This window comes from Leuresthes tenuis, unplaced genomic scaffold (assembly GCF_036924035.1).
Source record: "Leuresthes tenuis unplaced genomic scaffold, fLeuTen1.0.hap1 SCAF_9, whole genome shotgun sequence".
NCBI lineage: Eukaryota > Metazoa > Chordata > Actinopteri > Atheriniformes > Atherinopsidae > Leuresthes > Leuresthes tenuis.
In genome coordinates this window covers 14,338,714-14,357,788 of record NW_027325363.1, presented here as the reverse complement: position 1 = coordinate 14,357,788, position 19,075 = coordinate 14,338,714, and the positions used below count along the sequence as shown (strand labels likewise).

The following is a 19,075-nucleotide window of genomic DNA, read 5'->3' as shown; positions in this document are numbered from 1 at the left end:
TAATCCTCAACCTTTTCGTCCCTTATCGGAAACTCATGCATACAAAAGATCGCAAAAAAATTTCTTATTGTTGTGGGGTTTCTTCCCAGAAACCCTCAGGAATTATCTGAGTTTGAGGAGCACTGGTTTATGTATGCATGTAAAAAACAAAAATTTAAAGCATTTTGTCCATCCCTTTTAGTTTGAAGAATTCTTATAGATAAAAGAAATTAGTTTCATGGAAAAAACAGGGAAATTTATGTGAAAATCAAAGCGATAGATCAAACATCAGGAGAGATGCATGAAACACTGTTTACAAGATAACATTGGGACAGGCCAAAAACTCATAATGGTGTAGGTGCCATCTATAGCAAGATTAGTGTTAGATGTACCAGACAGCCAGGATTATTATGACAATGTGCTGCGACAAGGAGTTATGAACAACTTTACTAGTTCTATTCACCAAGAGTGACAATGAACAAACAATCGCATCAGGATACAATGCAGAACAAGGCCCAGGAGGCGCTGATTAAGATGTGAAAGAAAGAGGATACTCTGGGAAGTTTGTGAAGAGATGGTACTGTGCTCTGTGGGCGTATACAGTAAAAAAGATAACCAGTGGTGGTAATGACCCCTCTGAGGTTCAATATAATGTATCACTTGGACGAATCGTTTAGAAGGAAAAAGAATGCTGATGCAAAGTCATGACACAATAGACACGAAACAAAAAGATTAACAAAATCAATCAGTAAAAGACAAACAAACACATTTGTATTTTAAGAAATTACAAAGGATGCAAATAGATCAAATCAAATAAAAGGTGCTACGAATCAATCAACCTATATACAAAGAGCGGTCTGTTGTGAACTTGACAAAAGTCCAGCACCACAGAGAATTAAAAGGGAGAGAAAAAAGATTCATCTTTAAATCTGGTTTAAGATAACCAGCGGTGTGGCAATTTTTAATATGTCATGGAAGATTATTCCAGGGTTTGGGACCAGCAACTAAAAGGCTTGATCGCCTTTGGATTTAAGGTTTGAATGAGGGACTGAAAGGGACATTTGGGATGATGAGTGGCCTAGTGGTGGAAAGATAGGTTGATTTGTCTGTAATATACAGTGGAGCTAAATCATGAAGAGCTTTATAAACAATTGATAACATTTTGAAATCAGCCCGGTATCCTCACATTTAACCAGTGCAACTAAGCCAGAACTGTGGTGGTGTGATGCCTTTTCTTTGTGCCATCTAGCAGCTGACCTCTGAACTAGCTGTAGACTGGAATATTGTATATATTGGCGATATTTCCAAGCTGATAAAAAAAAACTGCTCTTCACATAACTAACTTGTCTGTTAAAATTCAAAATATATTTATTTTATCATGCACATAGTTTGTCAGAAGGCCAAGTTGATTGTTGAAACCTTTTACGGACTGTAATAGATCAAATACGATTATTTCAGTCAGTGCTGTGAAAACTAAAACTGGACTGGAATCTAACAAGGATGTTTGATATTTGTTGAAGTAAGAGGAAACCTGACTGAAATCATCATCTTTCAAAATTTTGGAGATGAATGGAAATTTCTTTTTTAGCAATGGTCGAACAGTTGCCTGCTTAAAAGGGGGGGACGTGACTCCACATGTTGAGAAAAAAAAATCTTCCTTGAAAAGGTGTGATGGTGATATGTCAAGAGGGCAACACATCGGGCTCTTATGTGTGAAGTAGACTGAGATCCTCCAGCAGGTGACTTTTACTTGTTCCATGCACAAAGTTTAAGACCAGAGGTGACAAAGCATTGTGCCAGCAGTGTCTTCTTTAGAATCTCTTCTCAAAAACTACTTATATCTGATTTTACCTGATCTGGTTTTTTACTGATTTACTGGAAGAGTGCCCTATTACTACTACAATATATTACAATGGGATTTGCTGTGTGAAGCACTTTATAACATTTATTTAGAAAAACTCTTCTTATCATTGTCTGACAGGTTTCCATGTGCCGACATCAAATTCAGACTTCGTTAATGACATGTTTTCAGTTCAAATCTGGTAAACGTCATATACAGTACTTTCCATTTAATGTTATTATCGCTATTTGTGAAAATACCCGTGACCTCGCGTATAGCACCTGAGCAGATGTACTTTATGACTTACAACCAGTGCTTACATTATTCGACTGATCTTGCAGTGAATAGGATGATCGCTGATCTGTGTTACTTCGTGAGGAGTTTGGCGCCATCTGGTGGACAAAATCAGGCAGAGCTCAAAAGTCTTGTTGTTTTCTGGGTCTGAGAGACTCGTGATTCAACCGGTGCAGAGGAAACCCCACCAAGAGACACACACAGTGATAGACTTTGTTTTGATCTCAGTAAAACGAAAACATCCATTCCACTGAACAAAACAAGTACAAATAACATTTTTGAAGGAAAATGGATATCTGGATATTTTTCTTTCTGACTTCCTTTTTTATGCTGCTCTAACTTTAACTTTTAATGACAATGTGGATAATTAGCTATCAGGACTGAGCCTTTAACAAGACCCTTATCATGCTCTGTAGGGAGAGGGACAGTGTTTTCAGTGGAAATTTTTTTCAATTTTGGGCTAAATCCATGATATTTCATTTTCTTAAATTTGATTTTAGGAGATCGATCTAACAGTCCTAATTCTGATCTTACAATCAAAAGACACAGTTGCTCATATTAATCATCGATGGATTTTTACTTTGTCATTGTTTTAGGTGGACACTCAGACAAACTACTCAAACACAACAAGCGTATAAAGCAAATGTGGCATTTGAAACATTCCCATAAAAATTCAGTAGGCCAGATGACAATTATGGGAGAAAAGCTGAACAAGGGCAGTGTTTGAAGCACACAGTGAGTGACTCCATCACATGACAAGCTAATTGGCTTTAAAAGATGAAAGAAGGAAAAAGAGACCAGTCCAGGTCACATGTGAGAAGAACTCAGACACACAAGATGGACACAAACATGTATCACCCACACAGAGACACGTTTTTTCACCGTTAAATCAGCTGGTTGTGTCCACTCTGCCACCAAGGTCATCGGTTTATTGTTGTTGCTGTACAGATTATACAATCAAACAGGATACAGCTGACTTGTGTGTCATGAGTCTGTTTAATCTATATACTTTTGTTACGTGTTGAAACCATTTTTACAGACGTAAATCTCCCAGAACACCGTATCTCCACCAAATAATCAACCAGTCTTAATGTGATTATGGGGACACCGCTTTCACGAACCCTCTGTCGGCTCTTTACAGATGTTGGACACTGTTTATCGTGGAACAGTGAGATTGATAACAGGCTATAAACCTTTCGCTCATCATTACACATTGTACTCTGGTCAAGTGGTCATCAATATCTACATGCAGACTTTTGCATTGGTATAAATGAATGTACAACTCCATCCTTGGACTGTCGCCAATATGTCTATCTTCTTATATATCATGCCAACAGAGCAGCCATAGCCTTCGCTCCCTGTCCTTTGTTATCTTTAGTAATCCCTCAGCACGCTCAGAGAACTGCAAGAGGGCATTTTCCTATTCTGCCCATTTAACTCGTAACATGCTTCGACAAGATCTGAAGCTGTCTACTTCGATCCCACAAATGGTGATTAAAACAGCTCAGACTACAGATATAAGGCTGCAACATGCTCTATAAAGAGGACATGGCAGAGTATTTGTTTTATTCTTTTTCCAGATTTCTCATTTGTACGTAAATGTTTCACACTCTAAATGTGTATCAGTCAAAATACCTGCTTACTAATTTAACTGCAAAACCCAACAGAACAGAACGCACATTTCCTAAGACAACAACCAAAAAAATTCCCCAAAAGACATTTTCTGTATCTAATTGTTTATTTTATCGTGTTTTAGGTAAAATGCTTTTCTTTAATTGTGTGTTAACCAAAATGTATTGAAAACTCGTGTTTTCTAAATAGTAAAATGTTGAGTTGTGTCAAAAAGCTGTGCTGTTTAGTGGTTGTATTTGCAGTTTTGTTTTCCATTAGGTTGGGTTGTTTTTTTCCTGATTTTCTCATTTTGTTGTATCATTTTGTGAGATGTCCCATCTGCCTGTCTGCTTTGTGGACATGTTTTCTGAAATTGTTGGTTTTGTGTGTTTTCTGACGTGCTGTGTCTTGTGTTTGCGTCTGTTGTTTGGAGTTTTTGCATCATGCCTCTTCCCGGCTAATAATGAATCCTTGGTAGGTTTACATCGTGGAAGACACCACTTCTCATGAGATCAGAACAGCAGTGTGCTGAAGGTGTAGGCAACTTTGCAATAAGTACTGCATTAAAGCTATAGTTTGTCACACATCTACTGCAGATGAAATGCTAGTTAAGCTTTTAATGGCAGTAATCATGACATCAATAATGACCTTAAGGTGAAGAGCAGCATGCACACAGCAGCTATTGGGCCTTGTTATGCACTTTTTCACAGCTAAGAGAACAGCACCTATGGCACAATTCTTACACTGGAAATTTAGGCAACTGAACCCAAGCAATGAACAGGAAGTATGACCCTGAAAAAATACTGTCCTCTTCCTCCTCTGCTTGTTTTTCTGTCCATGGGCGATCCCTTTCTCTCTTCCACCTTCTTCCTCTCTATCTTTATGTCCCCACAGTATCTCACTGCATGTCCTCGCTGTGCCTCTCTTTGCGAGGTGTTTTTCACAGCGCGATCGGAGCCAGTTTCCTTTCTGACACTTAACAGACGGTTCACTGGGGATTTTCTTCCAAAGTGTGGCTCACCAGCTTCCACGCACATGTGGTCAGGGCACTTGAATATGCTTTGTCACATAAAAAGCAACTCTTTCTCAGACAAAGAAAGGGAGTTTAAACAAGCACAACTAAAGTTTTTCTTTTTTTTTTTAGTCACCTGTTGTCATTTTGTTTTCTGACCAGACAGCATTCAGTCTCTGTGTGTCTGCTTGGGCAGTTGCAGGGATGACCCATTCTCATGGATTGTCTTAATACAGTGCGCATGATACATAGTGTATGGACAAAGAACTCTATTCAGCCCATAATGACAGCACTATATATATATATAATGGGATGTTGCATGGCTTTCCTATTAGAACTGCACAAATGCACAAACTAATACATCAGAGCTTCAGTCTAGATTAAGAGAAACGCTGTACATTTCCTTCTTTCTTTTTTTTTTCTTTCAAAGCAAAAATCTTGGAACGTCTCACTCTTGAGTTTTTTCCGTCAACCCGACGCCATGTGCACGCCTTCAGCAGCCGACCCAGTTTCGGACGGAACAGACTCGTCCGTTCTCTCTGCTGTAGCCTTGGTTTTGTTTTGCACGGGAAGCTGAAGTTTAGCCTCAACTATTATCTACACAGCGGTCGCCCAGCACATCGGGTGAATATGTAGAGATGGATTTTATGAAGCTTTTTGGCACCGTTATCGCCGTTCTGTTCCACCCTGGATCCGCTATTAAAATAAATGGTAAGAAATTGCTTCGAGAAAAAAAGTCCGTTGATTTCGTTTCCACAACGCACGCCACCCTTAACAGCATTGGTGCACATTCATTTTCGAGGGTTTTGTGTTCGTGGGTTTTATCAAACGAGGCTGAGAGCAGAAACATGAAGTGCAGGCAGCAATCTGTGAGCTTCATAATGACACAACAGTCAAACTCTGCACTTCAGCTCGTAAACAACAGATTTCTATTCGGATGACTGGTTTTAAACAAGAAATGAGTATATTTCAACAGCGCTGTCGTAGGAATAACATGCTATAATAACAATAACCCTCTTCTAACTGCAATTATAACAGAAGCGTCCAAGCGCTTATATAACTACACTATTGCTACTCTAGAATTACGCAATTAAACACCACTGTACCTTTTTCGTTTATTGCAATGGAAAATGACACAAGCAGTGGGCTATAAAACTTGCCACCTTCTTTACTACGCTTCATAAAAATTGCACACTCCCGGTGTGGACTTTTCTCAACCTCTGGTCCACTAAAGTGTCTCAACTTTCAATTGGGACCCACTGACTGCCTTTCTTAATACCAGCCTTTTTAAAAAGAGAGATTCCCAGCTTGTTTACAACCAGGATATTTGTTAGACATAGATGACCTGTTACTGCACTTTGTATGTGACAAAGCACCACAGCATGATTTTTCTGGCACAAACACAGATGTTGAAAAGTGAAATTTGTTTTAAGCCCTTGAAAAGACAGTTTTTATGCTACAATTTCAGTACCACATAGTTTGCTCCGTTTTGATATTGACACAGAGGGATTTCAGAAAATGTTTTGTTGTCTTTTTTTTAAAAGAAAACATGTATTTATCATCTTGTTGTCTCTTTGATGCTCACTGTGTTGTCCAGGGGAGAGAATTTGTCGGCGTGGGACTGAGCGCCCATGCTACAAGGCGTTCTACATCCAGGACAGCAGGCGGAGGCTGACCTTTGAGGATGCCAGACAGACCTGCAGGTCGGATGGAGGCGAGCTGCTCAGCATTGAGACAGAAAGCGAGCAGCGACTGATTGCAAGGTTCATACAGGAGCTGAGGGTCGGAGATGGAGATTTCTGGATCGGACTCCGCCGCAGTCCACAGCGTCACCGGACAGCAAACACAAGCCCAGGCTGCCCCTCACAGTACTACTGGTTGGATGGAAGCAAAGCCAAGTACAGGTATTTTTCTTTCTTTTTTTTTTAGAATAGTTTCTGACCATATCAGTGAAATGGAACACGTATGATCAGGAAAAGGCTGTGGTAAAAATGATGTAAATACGATGTAAATGTAAAGCAAAAAGGGCGCATGTAAGAATGGATTTGATCACATTTAAACTTGCCATAACTCTGAACTTGTGCCTCTTATTTGCCGTAGGAACTGGCACTGGGATGAACCATCGTGTGGTAGTGAAATGTGTGTGGTGTTGTATCACCAGCCCTCTGTGCCACCTGATGAGGAAGGTCATTTCCTGTTCCAGTGGAATGATGACAACTGCAGTTCCAAGAACAACTTTGTCTGCAAATACCAGGAAGGTAAGCAGACGCTGATGTCTACTTCCCTCTGCTGTGCTGGAAATGACATTCTCTGGTTAGTTAAATGACAAAAAAGAAAAATCTAATTTTAGAGTCCAAAGACCTCGATTAAGCACGATGTTCAGTCTGGATATTAGTCGCTCAGATTACTGCAGTTTTCTCCTCACTGGCAAGCTATGAATTTATATGCCTGTGTTTAAGGTATTCCTCATACTCAAAACGTGTATTTTTATATGTTACATTTTGCACCTTTTTGCAGAGAAAGTACCAGTTTTTATTGGCGACAGGAGCACAGCAAATCCAGGTACAACATACAATGTTTGAGCATAATACTGCCGATCAGCGTTTTAGCACGTAGCTGCAGGTTGCTTTATGCATTTAGCGATCAGTTAAAATAAGACCTCTAGTGGTGACAGTGTGCTAAGGTTTGAGTTGTTTACATTGTTTAATCTGCGGGTCACATGTAGCTCATTCCTATATGTGTTTGACTTTTTTTTTTTTTGCTCAAAACAGGCCACTCTGGTTTCATTATCATAGAGCTTTATGTGAATAGGTTTTTGCACGGGAAAGTTTGGACAATTTGAGTTGTACAATTTTTAAAATGCTTCTAGCAATGTTTTCTCTAATAAGTTCAAGTCGGTGTTGTTTAGCTGTACGAGTCACGTGAAATGTTGTTTTATTGTCATAATAGCCAAAAGACCTTGTTTGCTTTCTGCTGTAGTTTCATCTCAGAGGCCAGACATATTGTCAACTACAGAAGCTGTCGACAGGGTAAAAATAAGACTGCCTGAGTCATCAGGTAGGATCAAATAGAATATAAGATATTCTTACACCTATTGTCTTTTCATCGAAACTAATAGAAACGTGTGTTTTGAGTGGTGACAGATTAATGACGCCCCCTAAATATTTACAGGATATGTTTAAATGTAGTTAAGTCAAATAATGAGTTTTTCTTTGCAGTGTCATTGTCAGACAACAGCCTCTATGTTTCCTACATCCTCTATTCAACTATTCCTGCTTTACTGTTGCTGCTGTTTGGAGCTGCTGGGTTCTTCTGCTACAAATACCATGCAAAAAGGTAGAAACACGAAGATATAAGAGTAATGGAATGAGATCATGTGTTGTCTCACAAAGCAAGAAGAAGATTTCTTTGTAAAATGCAGTTATGGAACTTTATTTTGAACAGTTTGAAACGCTTCTATGTGTATTACTCAAGTTTGACTAACTTGTATACACATTTCCTCCGAGCATTTCTCCTTTTACAGAACTGATATGTTAAGTGTGGAAACATTTTGTGGCTGCAGCCATGTAGAAGAAATCTGTTTTCGCACTCTTATGTGACGAATCGAGAAATTCATCGATGAGCCATATATATCTAAACCATGTTGTGATGATACTAACTGTATATTTTTAACTTAATTCCCTTCATATTCAGGAGAAAGACAGAGACAGAAAGCTGTCCCAGCAGATCAGAGCGCTGGATGTCATCAACAGCTTCGCCTTCTCCCATACAAGGACCCTATGCCTTCAGTGACATTACCAAGCTGCCTCACACTGCTCTGGACTGCAGACAGCAAGAAGACACCATGACAAAGTCCTCCTGTGCTCCTTCACATGACTTCCAGTGTGATGATTATGAGAATGTCTCATGTGTGGATAAAGAGAGCGGCTTTGTAACCAATGACATCTATGAGACCTGCAGGGCTCAAAGCTCGCGCTGCCACAGTCAGACTGGATGGGTGGAAAATGAGATCTATGGATAATGCTGTTGATGTCGATCTTCAATTGCCCTTCAGTCACAGACCAGTGAATCCATATGACCCAGCTAGACAGAGGAACTCAAACTGTTCTCTATTCCTTTCTTGGTATACTTCCGTCTGGTTACCTATGAGGTGCGGGATTACCAGACATATAGCTGTGTCAGACTGGATTTAAATGGACTGGATATCTGAGCATGAATCTGCAACTTTTGTGTATCTCAAGTGCTGCATCCAGGACGCCTTGCATCGCTATGACTCCATGTTTACAGTACTATGCAAGTCTTGAGTACCTCTTTATATATTGACAGCAAAATGTGGTTCTTTCCTAAATTGTCAGTAGACACAACACTGGTTCATCCCTTGAGTTAGGTGCTTTTTGACTGTGTGTTCAGCGGCTTAACAAACGAACAAACAAAAAAAAAATCCTCTAAAATATGTCAGGTACAAGAACTGGACTGAAAACTGAAATTCAACCAGGATCTAAAGAAAGATTTTGAAAGCCCTTCAAAGTTCAAAGGAGTAAAAGAAAGTTTGGCTCATTGGAAGCAAAACATGAAGAAATGAGGGGTGGCTCAAGACTTGCACTGTACCGTCGGTGCTCAAAAATGATCTCATATGTCAAAACTTTTTAATAAATTTAAGCCAAACAAATCCCTATAGACATGCTAATGTTAGTTTCACAGAGCAGCATTCCAATATGTTCACAAAAAGGCCAGTGATACACACACATGTTTAGCGGGTACAAGTTTTCCATGTTCCATGGTATTAAGATGTTCACTCGCTGCGAGGGATGTTCACCCTTTCAGTCAGAACTATTATATGTTTTGTAGATGAAACAAGTCCAGATATTGATGAGGCTTATAAAAACATTGAGTGTGTTAACATTTAGTTATAACGAAAGCATTAAAGAGAGGAAAAGACCATCAAGTTATTCTATGGAAAGCACAAAGCCATGTACAACATTTCATGGCAGCCTGTCCAATAGCGTTTGAGACTCTTCCATCAGAGACACAGATGTCAACCTCATCTGGAAATTGTGAAGATTGTTCCGATACAGGTTGAAATGTTAGATTGGATAAGTGAAGATTGAGTGAAGGCACCGGAGGTAGAATTGAAGGATGAATGTAAGTCGTTCGACATATAGGTACAATTTTTCAAGTCAATCTATCACATAGTTGTTGAGCAATGTCTGTGGGATTTGGCGACAGTGCAAAAATGTTTGTTTCTAAATAATAAATACAAACTGCATAAATTAAAATAACGGTCAGAAATGATAATCACCCATGAGCTGATAAACATGTGGCAATCAATGCAGGTTCTCAATTCTCAATTCCACTTCCGTTCTTTGTTCGGTTTAAATTATCGCCGCTGACAGATTGAGCAACTCCTCAGCACCACTGAGATTTCACAGAGGCATTAATGAAATCAAACAAAGCGAGCCAGGTCAGCTTGGTGGCACAGCAGTGCTGCTAAATATATCATTATAAAATGACTAACTCAAGGTTAGTCATTTTATAAACAAACTTGGCCGTGTTACAGATTTACTGTCACCACATTTACTGTTACACAAGGACAAAAAGGTCCCGTTGGCTCTGCAGTTCAGGGACAGGTTTGATCTTTTGTCTGAACCTGAAGCGCGTTGTCATCCGTGTGTGAGGCTTCCTGTTTGGGTCCTGATTTCAGGGAACAGGACAGTACATGCGGAAGCACCGATGACAGAACTCTGCTGACCAAAGAAGACCTCAAAGCTGTGCTTTTTCCTGACTCCACCTGATTATGCGACAAGCTCAACTCTCCCACTTATCCGATGGTACAGAGACTTTCAATGTGGCAATTTTAGGGAATTATTCATCGACCTCTGCTTATTAAAGCTTGTGCCTTTCTCACAAATGTATCAAATCAGCATGGACGCATATTTCTAAATACCAAAGCCTGTCCTATTTCAGACTACACAGAGTGGGCTGTTTTGTTGGTGATTTGGAAAGATGTAGCAAGCCCAGTAAGGAGAGGCTGAGTGTGTTCTTGGAGATTGCTAGACAGGAAATGCCAAAAGCACATCTGGAACTCTTACATTCAGGAAGTCTGTGCGTGACAGCGGAGGCCTTTGGAGTGCTGCGCTGCTCTGCCTGCTTAGCAATCCAGTGTTCCCTGCTAGACTGTCACTCTTCAGAAAACACCGCTGGGTGTGAACGTGGGCTGTTACTCAAGGGTGAAATGAATTTGGAAATGTTTGGCTACAAGATATGATAGTGTCAGTATAATGTTTGTAATAACAAGGGCACATTCAACTGCATTTTTACTTGTACAAGTGGGTTTGGGAATATCTGTGATGCATTAGACGTGTGAAAGGAATGACCAAGTTGTTACCACTTTTTTAACTGAAAAGAGCTGTTGAAAGGGAAATGTGTCACTTTGTGTCCATTCTCTACTTCTACCAGCAGATGGTGATGTCGTGTAAGCGACTGAATGTCTTTGTGGCTGCTAACATGTCCGGTTTCATATAAGATTCTGCATATTTTATAGTATAGTCTCAAAGGTTTGCTATGCCTATTGTTGCTGGGTTTTTTTCTGCATCATATGACTCAAAGTATACATGCTGTGGAATGACTCTGTAAACGTCCAAACATATAGTTTAACTTAAGTGTATTTATTTATTCATTTTCTATTCATTTTTCTTTTTTTTTTTTGCAGAGCACAATCTCTAAGCAAGTAGTAGTGGTAGTGTCTGGCCGGTCTAGAATGCATTAATCCCTTTTTCCCGTATTTTTCAACCCGCAGCCGACAAAAGCTTTCTAAACACCTGCAGGGCAAAACTTCAAAGTTACCTATGCGTGCAATCAAAGAGGGCAGGCAAGCAAACAGATTTCAGAATAGCAATTTTACCGGTTGACGTAAGAGGTGGGTCTGGTTGTCTTGGCAACCAATTGGCACTGAAGTGTGGAGCCGCTCCGTGGCCCCGCCCCCTGTACAAATACCCCTATGGCTTTGACGTCAATACACGTCAACTAGAGAACATGATGCCTCTTTGCAAGTCAACTCGTGTGCTCTGTAGCTGATAGAGGTGCCTCAAGCTGAAATATTATAGCTCTATTGTACCGGAGAACGTGGTGTGACAGTCCTCTGGCTCAGCAAATGGCCTGCCTCGTATCGCCGCACTGACGGAAAGTGTCGCCACATTGGCTTTCAAGCTGGCAGGGCGACACAGAAATCAACTTTGTCTATTTTTAATGGACACGCTTCGAGTGTCGGCGGCGGTGGCGGGCGGTTTGTTTTCCTTTCGTCTTTATCTCTAGCTGCTCAAGCAAGCTCGTGTGAGTCCCTCGTGTGTCTCTGCCCGTCTGGCTACCTCCTACTCTTTCACAAACAGTCCCATTTAGAACAGCATGGTCATGGCTGACAGTGTCCAGAAACCGATGATCCGGGGTCCGGTCCGAGTGGGCTTTTACGACATCGAGCGCACTTTAGGAAAGGGCAATTTCGCTGTCGTGAAGCTGGCCAGACACCGCATAACCAAGACCGAGGTGAGTCTGTCGGCGAACTAGTTAGCCTGAAAGCTAACTTGGGCTACTGTTCTGCTGAGTTATATAACTTTTATGCACTAGTTGACACCCGTGGTATTCACAGTGGACGTGCACGAATAGAAACTTGGGTCAAGCGACTGCCAGCCACTTGGCTGCTCCAGTGCGAGCTGGTGTGTTTGAATCTTGCAGGTATGGGAGCAGTGACTGTCTGCACGTTCACCCCCCTCGGGACCATCACTGCCAGTAAGAGGTCTGACCACCAGTGCTGCTGGGAAACACCGACTGTAAACATACATGCTTTCTTTTTTACACCAGACCGGCATTATACACCTGTTTTCGCTTTGGAAACGACCCAGAGGGCTACAGTGCACCACCTCAAGAGTCTGCCCAGTGTAAACATCCAAGTTGCTGTGTATGTTGGGGATGCAGCATGAGTTGGTGGTCCCGTTATGTAATCCAAATAACGATGGGATCGAGTGTTTTCTTTTTTGTTTTTTCGTCTCAGCGGTGCAGAGAGCAGTGCGAGGAGCCGCTCAGCAGCTGGGAAGCAGAGTATTCAGGATGCATGCTCATCCAGTGACGTGTCTTCACATAGTTTCGAGAGGTTTTGATATTACAAACACTGCACACTCTCCAGCGATGCAGCATGAGCACAGAGGGAACAAGGCTTGGATTTGTCTGAGCTAACTTGGAGTTTGATGTCAGCTTCTCTGCAGAGATGCCTTACTCAAGCAGTACCACGAAGTGCCATGACTTCAGATTGTAATGACAGACGCACAAGGGCTTTACTGTAAACAGCGCTCAGAGCATGTAAAGAAGCTGTGTTGTGAGACAGGGGTAGTGATTAGAACCAGGACAACTTGTAAAAACACAGTTGTGCGCTCTAATCTTTGATCTGATGGTTGCTGAACGTGAGCGATTCCACTCCATGGGAAAACAAAGATTTACGTCACGCAGACCTTTTGTTAGGTTTAATGAATTAGCGGTTCAAGAAAATGCCCCTTAAAAGCCCTCATCAGGTTAATCTGGTTATTAAAAGCTGTGAAGTGGCACAGTGTTAGTCTTACCAGGTAATTTGCACCCGTGTAATGCTGCCAGCTATGCAAATGCATGTTTTCATTTCAGTCAGACTGCACCAGGTAATTTCACTGAGTGGCCGCACCTCTCCCTCAGCTGGCGTGGGGATTTGGAATGAATTAAAACATGCTTGTCGTTGGTCATTTTCAATCACTGGCTCGGGAGAGGAGGTCACTCGGTGATTGTCGGTTGCAGAGAGCAGCTCTGCAGCTGCTTTACCAGGCCAGACCCAGGCTGCTCATTACAGTGACCAAGGTTAGCTGGTAGGGCAGATTATCAACTTATTGCGATGCTATCTGCCCTGTCAGGATGCCAGGGCGTGAGAAATGTTAACCCAGTCCACCTGTGAAGACTAAACCAGAGTTTAAGTACACATCAGAACAGCAGATCTGGCAGCATGTTCGCATTCCTTCCTAGTTAGGTGCATCTGTGTGTGTAACCTAATTTTTCTCGTGGTGGCTTCTGTGTGTTTATGCTGACCCGCTCGTCTCATTATATACATATTGCAGCTTGTGGCTTTGCACAGAGCTGACCTAGTCGCATGGGGTCCCTGTCCATCGGCTCAGCAGGTCCTACATTTATCCACATCTGATTATAACATTGTCCTGTCTTCCTGCTTTCAGTGCCTTGTGTATAAACTAAATTTCCAGTGTAACTCATTGTCCTCAAATGGCTTTGTGCTCATAGAGTTCACCAGAAGTCTTATGCTGCGTTAGTATTGTTTCCAGTGTTATCACTTTGGATCTTTCTTGTGTTAAGCACCTTGTAGTTAGTCCCTCTGTGAAAGACCAGAGATTTAAATATATTGTGCTCAAGAGATCTGAATTCGTAACTGGAGTGTCATTATAAGATTTAGATTTCTTTATAGGATTTAATCCCACATTGCATATCTGTCTGTGCTGTGGCGAGGGAGATAATAATGGAGTGTTAAACCTATTAAAACACCCATGACTGCTCGTCTGTAAGCGCCAACTACAAATTTGCTAAGGGCAGCTTAAAATAGGTGACAGGCTTCACTGAGAGATTAAGAGGAAACATAAAGCCATGTTCACACTTAAGTGATCACACAATGAGAAATGCAGTTCTCTCACTTACCCCAGTGATATCGCTGCTATTAGACGATAAGTAAGGTACAGAAACAAACACGGGCTCATATGTGAATTGCAACACAGAGTTGCATCAGGTGGCAGTGCACTGTAATAGTCAGTTTGAGGATAAAATAACTAATGTCACTGTGATAAGCTTCATTAGTCATTCAAATTGCCGTGCAGCATCATGGAATATGAAAAAAAAACCTCTTTAGCTCAAATTTACTGTATCTTCTCACCTAAGGCTGCATCTAGATGCGAGTTGCTGTTTATTGTGTATTTACGTCCCAGTTGCCAGATTCAAAAAGCTTATTTTATCCATAAGAATGATCGGTTTAAAATCATAAATGACTATTTTGGCACAAAAAGTAAAACGGAAGTTCCTTTGTTTTTCTCATGAATAATTTACCATTTCATCTCAAGTGGCACCAACACACTTCATTTGACTGATTCAGCTTCATGAAACAGTGGTGCGACTGCTGAGAACTGGGGTTTCCTGTTGTTTACCTCCCTAGCTTGGCTCACAGATGCCTGGAACACTTCAGATTACGCTGGTGAATTTTTGTTTATGAGACGGTCTGAAGGAGAGTTGTTCGTCTTGCCTTGTTACCCACCGGACATTTTTCATGAAAACCTGAAATGTTTACTTTTTTCCAGCGTGCAGTTTGCACGTCTTTGTGTGTGTGGGTGGGTGGGTGTGAGAGGGAAATGGACGTGCCTTCAGATGTGAAGTGATTTTATATATTTTTTTCAATCGTATTGAATTAATCCCATCTCTCAGAAACATTTTTTTCTCATTTCTGAGAAAAAGCTGAAAAGCAGCACACTTTCTCCCTTTTCTATTAAATTACCCTCTACCCTTTGTGCTGGTACGAGTGTGGGGAGGTGTTTGATTGTGTCTTTCGAGTCTTACGAGACCTAACAGATCCTCTAATGTTTGCTATCGAGAAACAAACAATTAACTCTCGTATAACCGATGCTTGATCTTTCTGCAGGTGGCCATTAAGATCATTGACAAGACTCAGCTGGATGCTGTCAACCTGGAGAAGATCTACAGGGAGGTTCAGATCATGAAGATGCTGGACCACCCCCACATCATCAAGCTCTACCAGGTGAGTCTCTAGCTTTAGGGCCTCTTATCTGCTGTTGGACTTCCTTTGTCTACTTTTCCTGCAAGTTGTGTTAAAAAAATATATATATATATTTTTGGAGATGCTGCCCCTCTCTCTCTCTTTTTTTTGTCATTTATAGTCATATATATATCATCTTTTGCTCCCCTGATAGATATTGCAATCAGCTCAGGCCATGTGGTCCAGCCCTATTTGTATCTTCCTATCGGTCTGATATGGGGCAAACAGTTTCACAGGAACTGTTAGGTTTCTTCATGTAAAAGTTTCTTGAGAAGATTTGTTCATTGGTGAGGTCATGAATACAAATTTGATTGATCTAAATGAAAATTGAGGCTTATTTCAAGCCTGAAAACGTGGCCACGTTGTCCTCGGGTAAAGACTGACGCTGTATTTTCCATTTTGCAATGAACGTTCCGTTTCACGTTGTGTTACCTACCAGGGTGTGGCATATTTAGTTCAAGTCTAACCAAGATGATGGAAAGAAAGACTTTGGCCCTCTAGATACTGTATATCTAACGGGAAGTAACTCACGGTGGATCATTAACAGTTTCCCGAATGAGCAGTTCTGTCTCCTTTGGTGTCTGGATTTCAGATGGTCTTTCTTTTTTTTTTTTTGGGTGCATGCTTTAGAGGGACAGATAGTTTTTTCAAATGTCCCTCTTTTCTCTACTCTGGTTTTTATTCAAGCAATTCTTAAAGTTCAAGGAAATCAACTGTTCAATGAACATGCTTGTAAAATCGAAACGTTTAGTAAATGCAAGTTTCCCAGGTCGAGGTGTACTCCTGTTTAACAAGGTATTTAGCAAAAGTAATCTTGATGATGTTTTGTACCATAATCGAGCGACCTTACCTCGGGGGTTATCTCACCCAACCATGTTTCCGTGGTAACAGCCAGTGGCAACTCCTAACTTGTGGCAAGAAGAGGCAAGAAAAGGGGACAGAAAAGATCAGGATTTGCCAACTGCTGCATTGTTGTTAAGTGAGTGATTAGAAAGAGTTTTCTCCAGATATGTTAGAAATATGCAGCGTTGTGGGCATCACAGCAGATTTCGTTCAACCAAAGGCGCTATTCTGAGGTCCTTTTTGATGTTTCTGTTGTCGGCAAATTTAAAAGTTCCACAGCCAATTCTTTTGTTGTCCGTTTTAACACATTTAACAACTTTAGAAACAGTCCCAGCAATACACGCCACTTGAGTTTATGGCTATGAACACGCACAAGAACCACTGCAATAGGAGCAGGATGAAGCTTCAAGTTTTAGAAACATGAGCCTCTTTAAGGCTTAATTTCGCTGTCTGGATTAAAAGGTACTTGAATGATGAGATGTAAAGCAGTTTGATCAGACAACAAACAGCCATGTTTTAATATTTACTAAACCAGAGTTTATTGCAAAAATGAGTCATACTTAAGATAATCACAACTCGGTGCCTTTCATAAACGTGGACATTATCTTGAGAAAGTCAAAGTCTGTCTTATAGAAGCCTGCTTGTGGTCCGTCATCAGAGAGCAGGGGTCAGGATGTAATGTGTAACACGCATTGCAGTGAAGGCCCAATGTGCCATCTGTGCAGGGGGGGGAGCAGATAGTGTGCACAGATCAGTTTTGTGGAGCAGAATTCCCACTGCTTCCTGTTGATTTTCTTTTCAGGTACTTAAGCCGAATGGCGACGAAGCTCAGGAACAATCCATGTCATTTTCTAATGCATTAGCAAACAACTGCTACCGAACAGAGCCTACCACTGCTGTATAGTCAAAGATGTGACAGCATAGTTAATGACTGACCGACTCTCTGCACTGTTGTCTGCGTGACCTGTGGGGATATCATTACGAGGTAAAAATGATCCAATTCAATCTTCTGGAATATCAGATCTCACCTGTATTTAGAATCTGATATTAATCTGTTTCACAACCACTTAGAAATCCTTTTTATTAACCTTCCACTCGATTGCTTGAGCATCATTTTCTCTGACTTTGTCAGACCTTGAATGAGTATTTATGCCAACGTGGGTGCAAAGTGAATGTTTAGTTGGACAATGATTTAGCTGGAAAAGATCAAAGGCAGTCAACTAGAAGATATCATCTTGAGTTTTTAATGATATTCTGGTGTAGTAGTATTATCTAATGTACATTACACAGATGGATACGATGGTTTTATTTTTAATGTCTGTGCTACTGCTGTAGATCAAGCACGATGTTGCAGTTTTTCTGATGAAAATATGAAAGCTCGTGAAAATAAAGCAAAGTTGAACCGTTGATGGTTTGAGTTCACGAAAAAGGACTCCTTGAGCTGTTATAATTAATGTTTTTGGATCATGTTAGTTTCTTAATACTTTCCTGAGTATGAAGCGGAAATAATCTGTAACTACGAAGGCATAACGAAGAAGCTCATCTTTGCCTCTGTAGGCACCAAACTGATACGTTCTAAGTATTTTACTGGTTTCTTACAGATTTTGAATGCATTGGACACACTTTTCAGAGTAGTTTAGGGTCCTTTTTCTTTCCTACAGACTGTCCTTGTTAGAAATGCTGACGTTAAGTAACAACCGAGCACATGCGTCACGAAAGAAATGAATGATGGTAAAATTCCTTTAAGCTGTTTCAGTTTCCAGCTCCTGTGACTGTGTTTTGATTCACTATCATACTGGGAACATACCATGGCTTACTGGGAAATGAATGGAACATATCTGATTGATTTTTATCAACAACACCTTTTTCCATTATGACTTGTGCAAAGGAGTGTTGTCCAAGACGTTTTAAATGGTCTGTCCCTTTCTCTAGTCCAATAACACATATTACGTCGTGCCAGTTTTTTTTCCAAATTGCAAACTTCAAATCATTCTGGTGTCATTTGTAAAAGTGTGGCAGGACTTCAAGTGTGGAAGAAGAAAAGAAAACGGCGGCTCTATCAGTCGAGTGAGGCATGCAAAAGAAAGGAAACCCACATATGTTTGTTGTTCTGCTTTGGCATCTTTTGGTATAGCTGTATGTCTGGGTGTAGAAAAGGAAGTTACAAGACTCCTAAAAGTTTATATTCTGAATTGATTTGCTCTGGTCTTTATTGGTATAAGTGATTAAGGTAAAATCTGTTTGACTGACCGTAGCTACTGCGACGTGCTGCAGTTTGTCACAAAGCAGCCTCGCCACCAATAACTGTGTTATATAAAAGCTTTTGATCCTGTTGCTTTGTTTAGGGAATGTAAATGAGCGTTCATTAGCATTACACAACTGTGTGGCACTGTTCCAGCTTTGTTTTCGGGCTATTTTGGTGTGTGTATCATTATTTTCAACAGGTCCATCCATCCAATCAGCTCCGGTCAATTACTTTGTCCCTTTTCCCCGTCTCATGCACTGGGCTTGACCTTGTGACCCAGAGGGTGGCTCAGGCTAATGAAGACACGCAAATTAATTGTTGACCCCACTCTTGTTTTTCTTTACAAGCTTTGGGTGACCTCGTCGCTGACCCCCGAGTCTGCCACGATTGTTCTTTTTCACTTCACTGACAGCTGTT

At 40.9% G+C, this 19,075-nt stretch overlaps 2 protein-coding genes across 2 annotated transcripts in view; both read left to right on the top strand.

Annotated features, from left to right (window-relative positions):
- The first annotated feature begins 5,148 nt into the window (after positions 1-5,148).
- On the top strand, positions 5,149-9,405 carry laynb (layilin b). The gene is made up of 7 exons (XM_072392465.1): positions 5,149-5,447; positions 6,334-6,640; positions 6,837-6,994; positions 7,254-7,298; positions 7,716-7,793; positions 7,955-8,072; positions 8,430-9,405. Exons 1-7 carry the CDS (start codon positions 5,375-5,377, stop codon positions 8,755-8,757), a joined length of 1,107 nt encoding a protein of 368 aa, XP_072248566.1. The 5' UTR covers positions 5,149-5,374; the 3' UTR covers positions 8,758-9,405.
- A 2,339-nt stretch (positions 9,406-11,744) lies between these two features.
- The window catches only part of sik2b (salt-inducible kinase 2b), a 43,379-nt gene continuing 36,048 nt past the window's right edge, over positions 11,745-19,075 (top strand). Inside the window, exons 1-2 of the mRNA XM_072392459.1 lie at positions 11,745-12,275; positions 15,436-15,552. Coding sequence (XP_072248560.1) covers positions 12,138-12,275; positions 15,436-15,552 — 255 coding nt within the window. The 5' untranslated portion in view covers positions 11,745-12,137. The remainder of the gene's footprint in view (positions 12,276-15,435; positions 15,553-19,075) is intronic.

Bases quoted from the DNA above. Each gene is read 5' to 3' on its own strand.
- laynb (XM_072392465.1), top strand. From the start codon at position 5,375: ATGGATTTTATGAAGCTTTTTGGCACCGTTATCGCCGTTCTGTTCCAC. The intron at 6,995-7,253 runs GTAAGCAGACGC...ACCTTTTTGCAG, and splicing joins TGTCTGCAAATACCAGGAAG to AGAAAGTACCAGTTTTTATT. The intron at 8,073-8,429 runs GTAGAAACACGA...CTTCATATTCAG, and splicing joins TACAAATACCATGCAAAAAG to GAGAAAGACAGAGACAGAAA.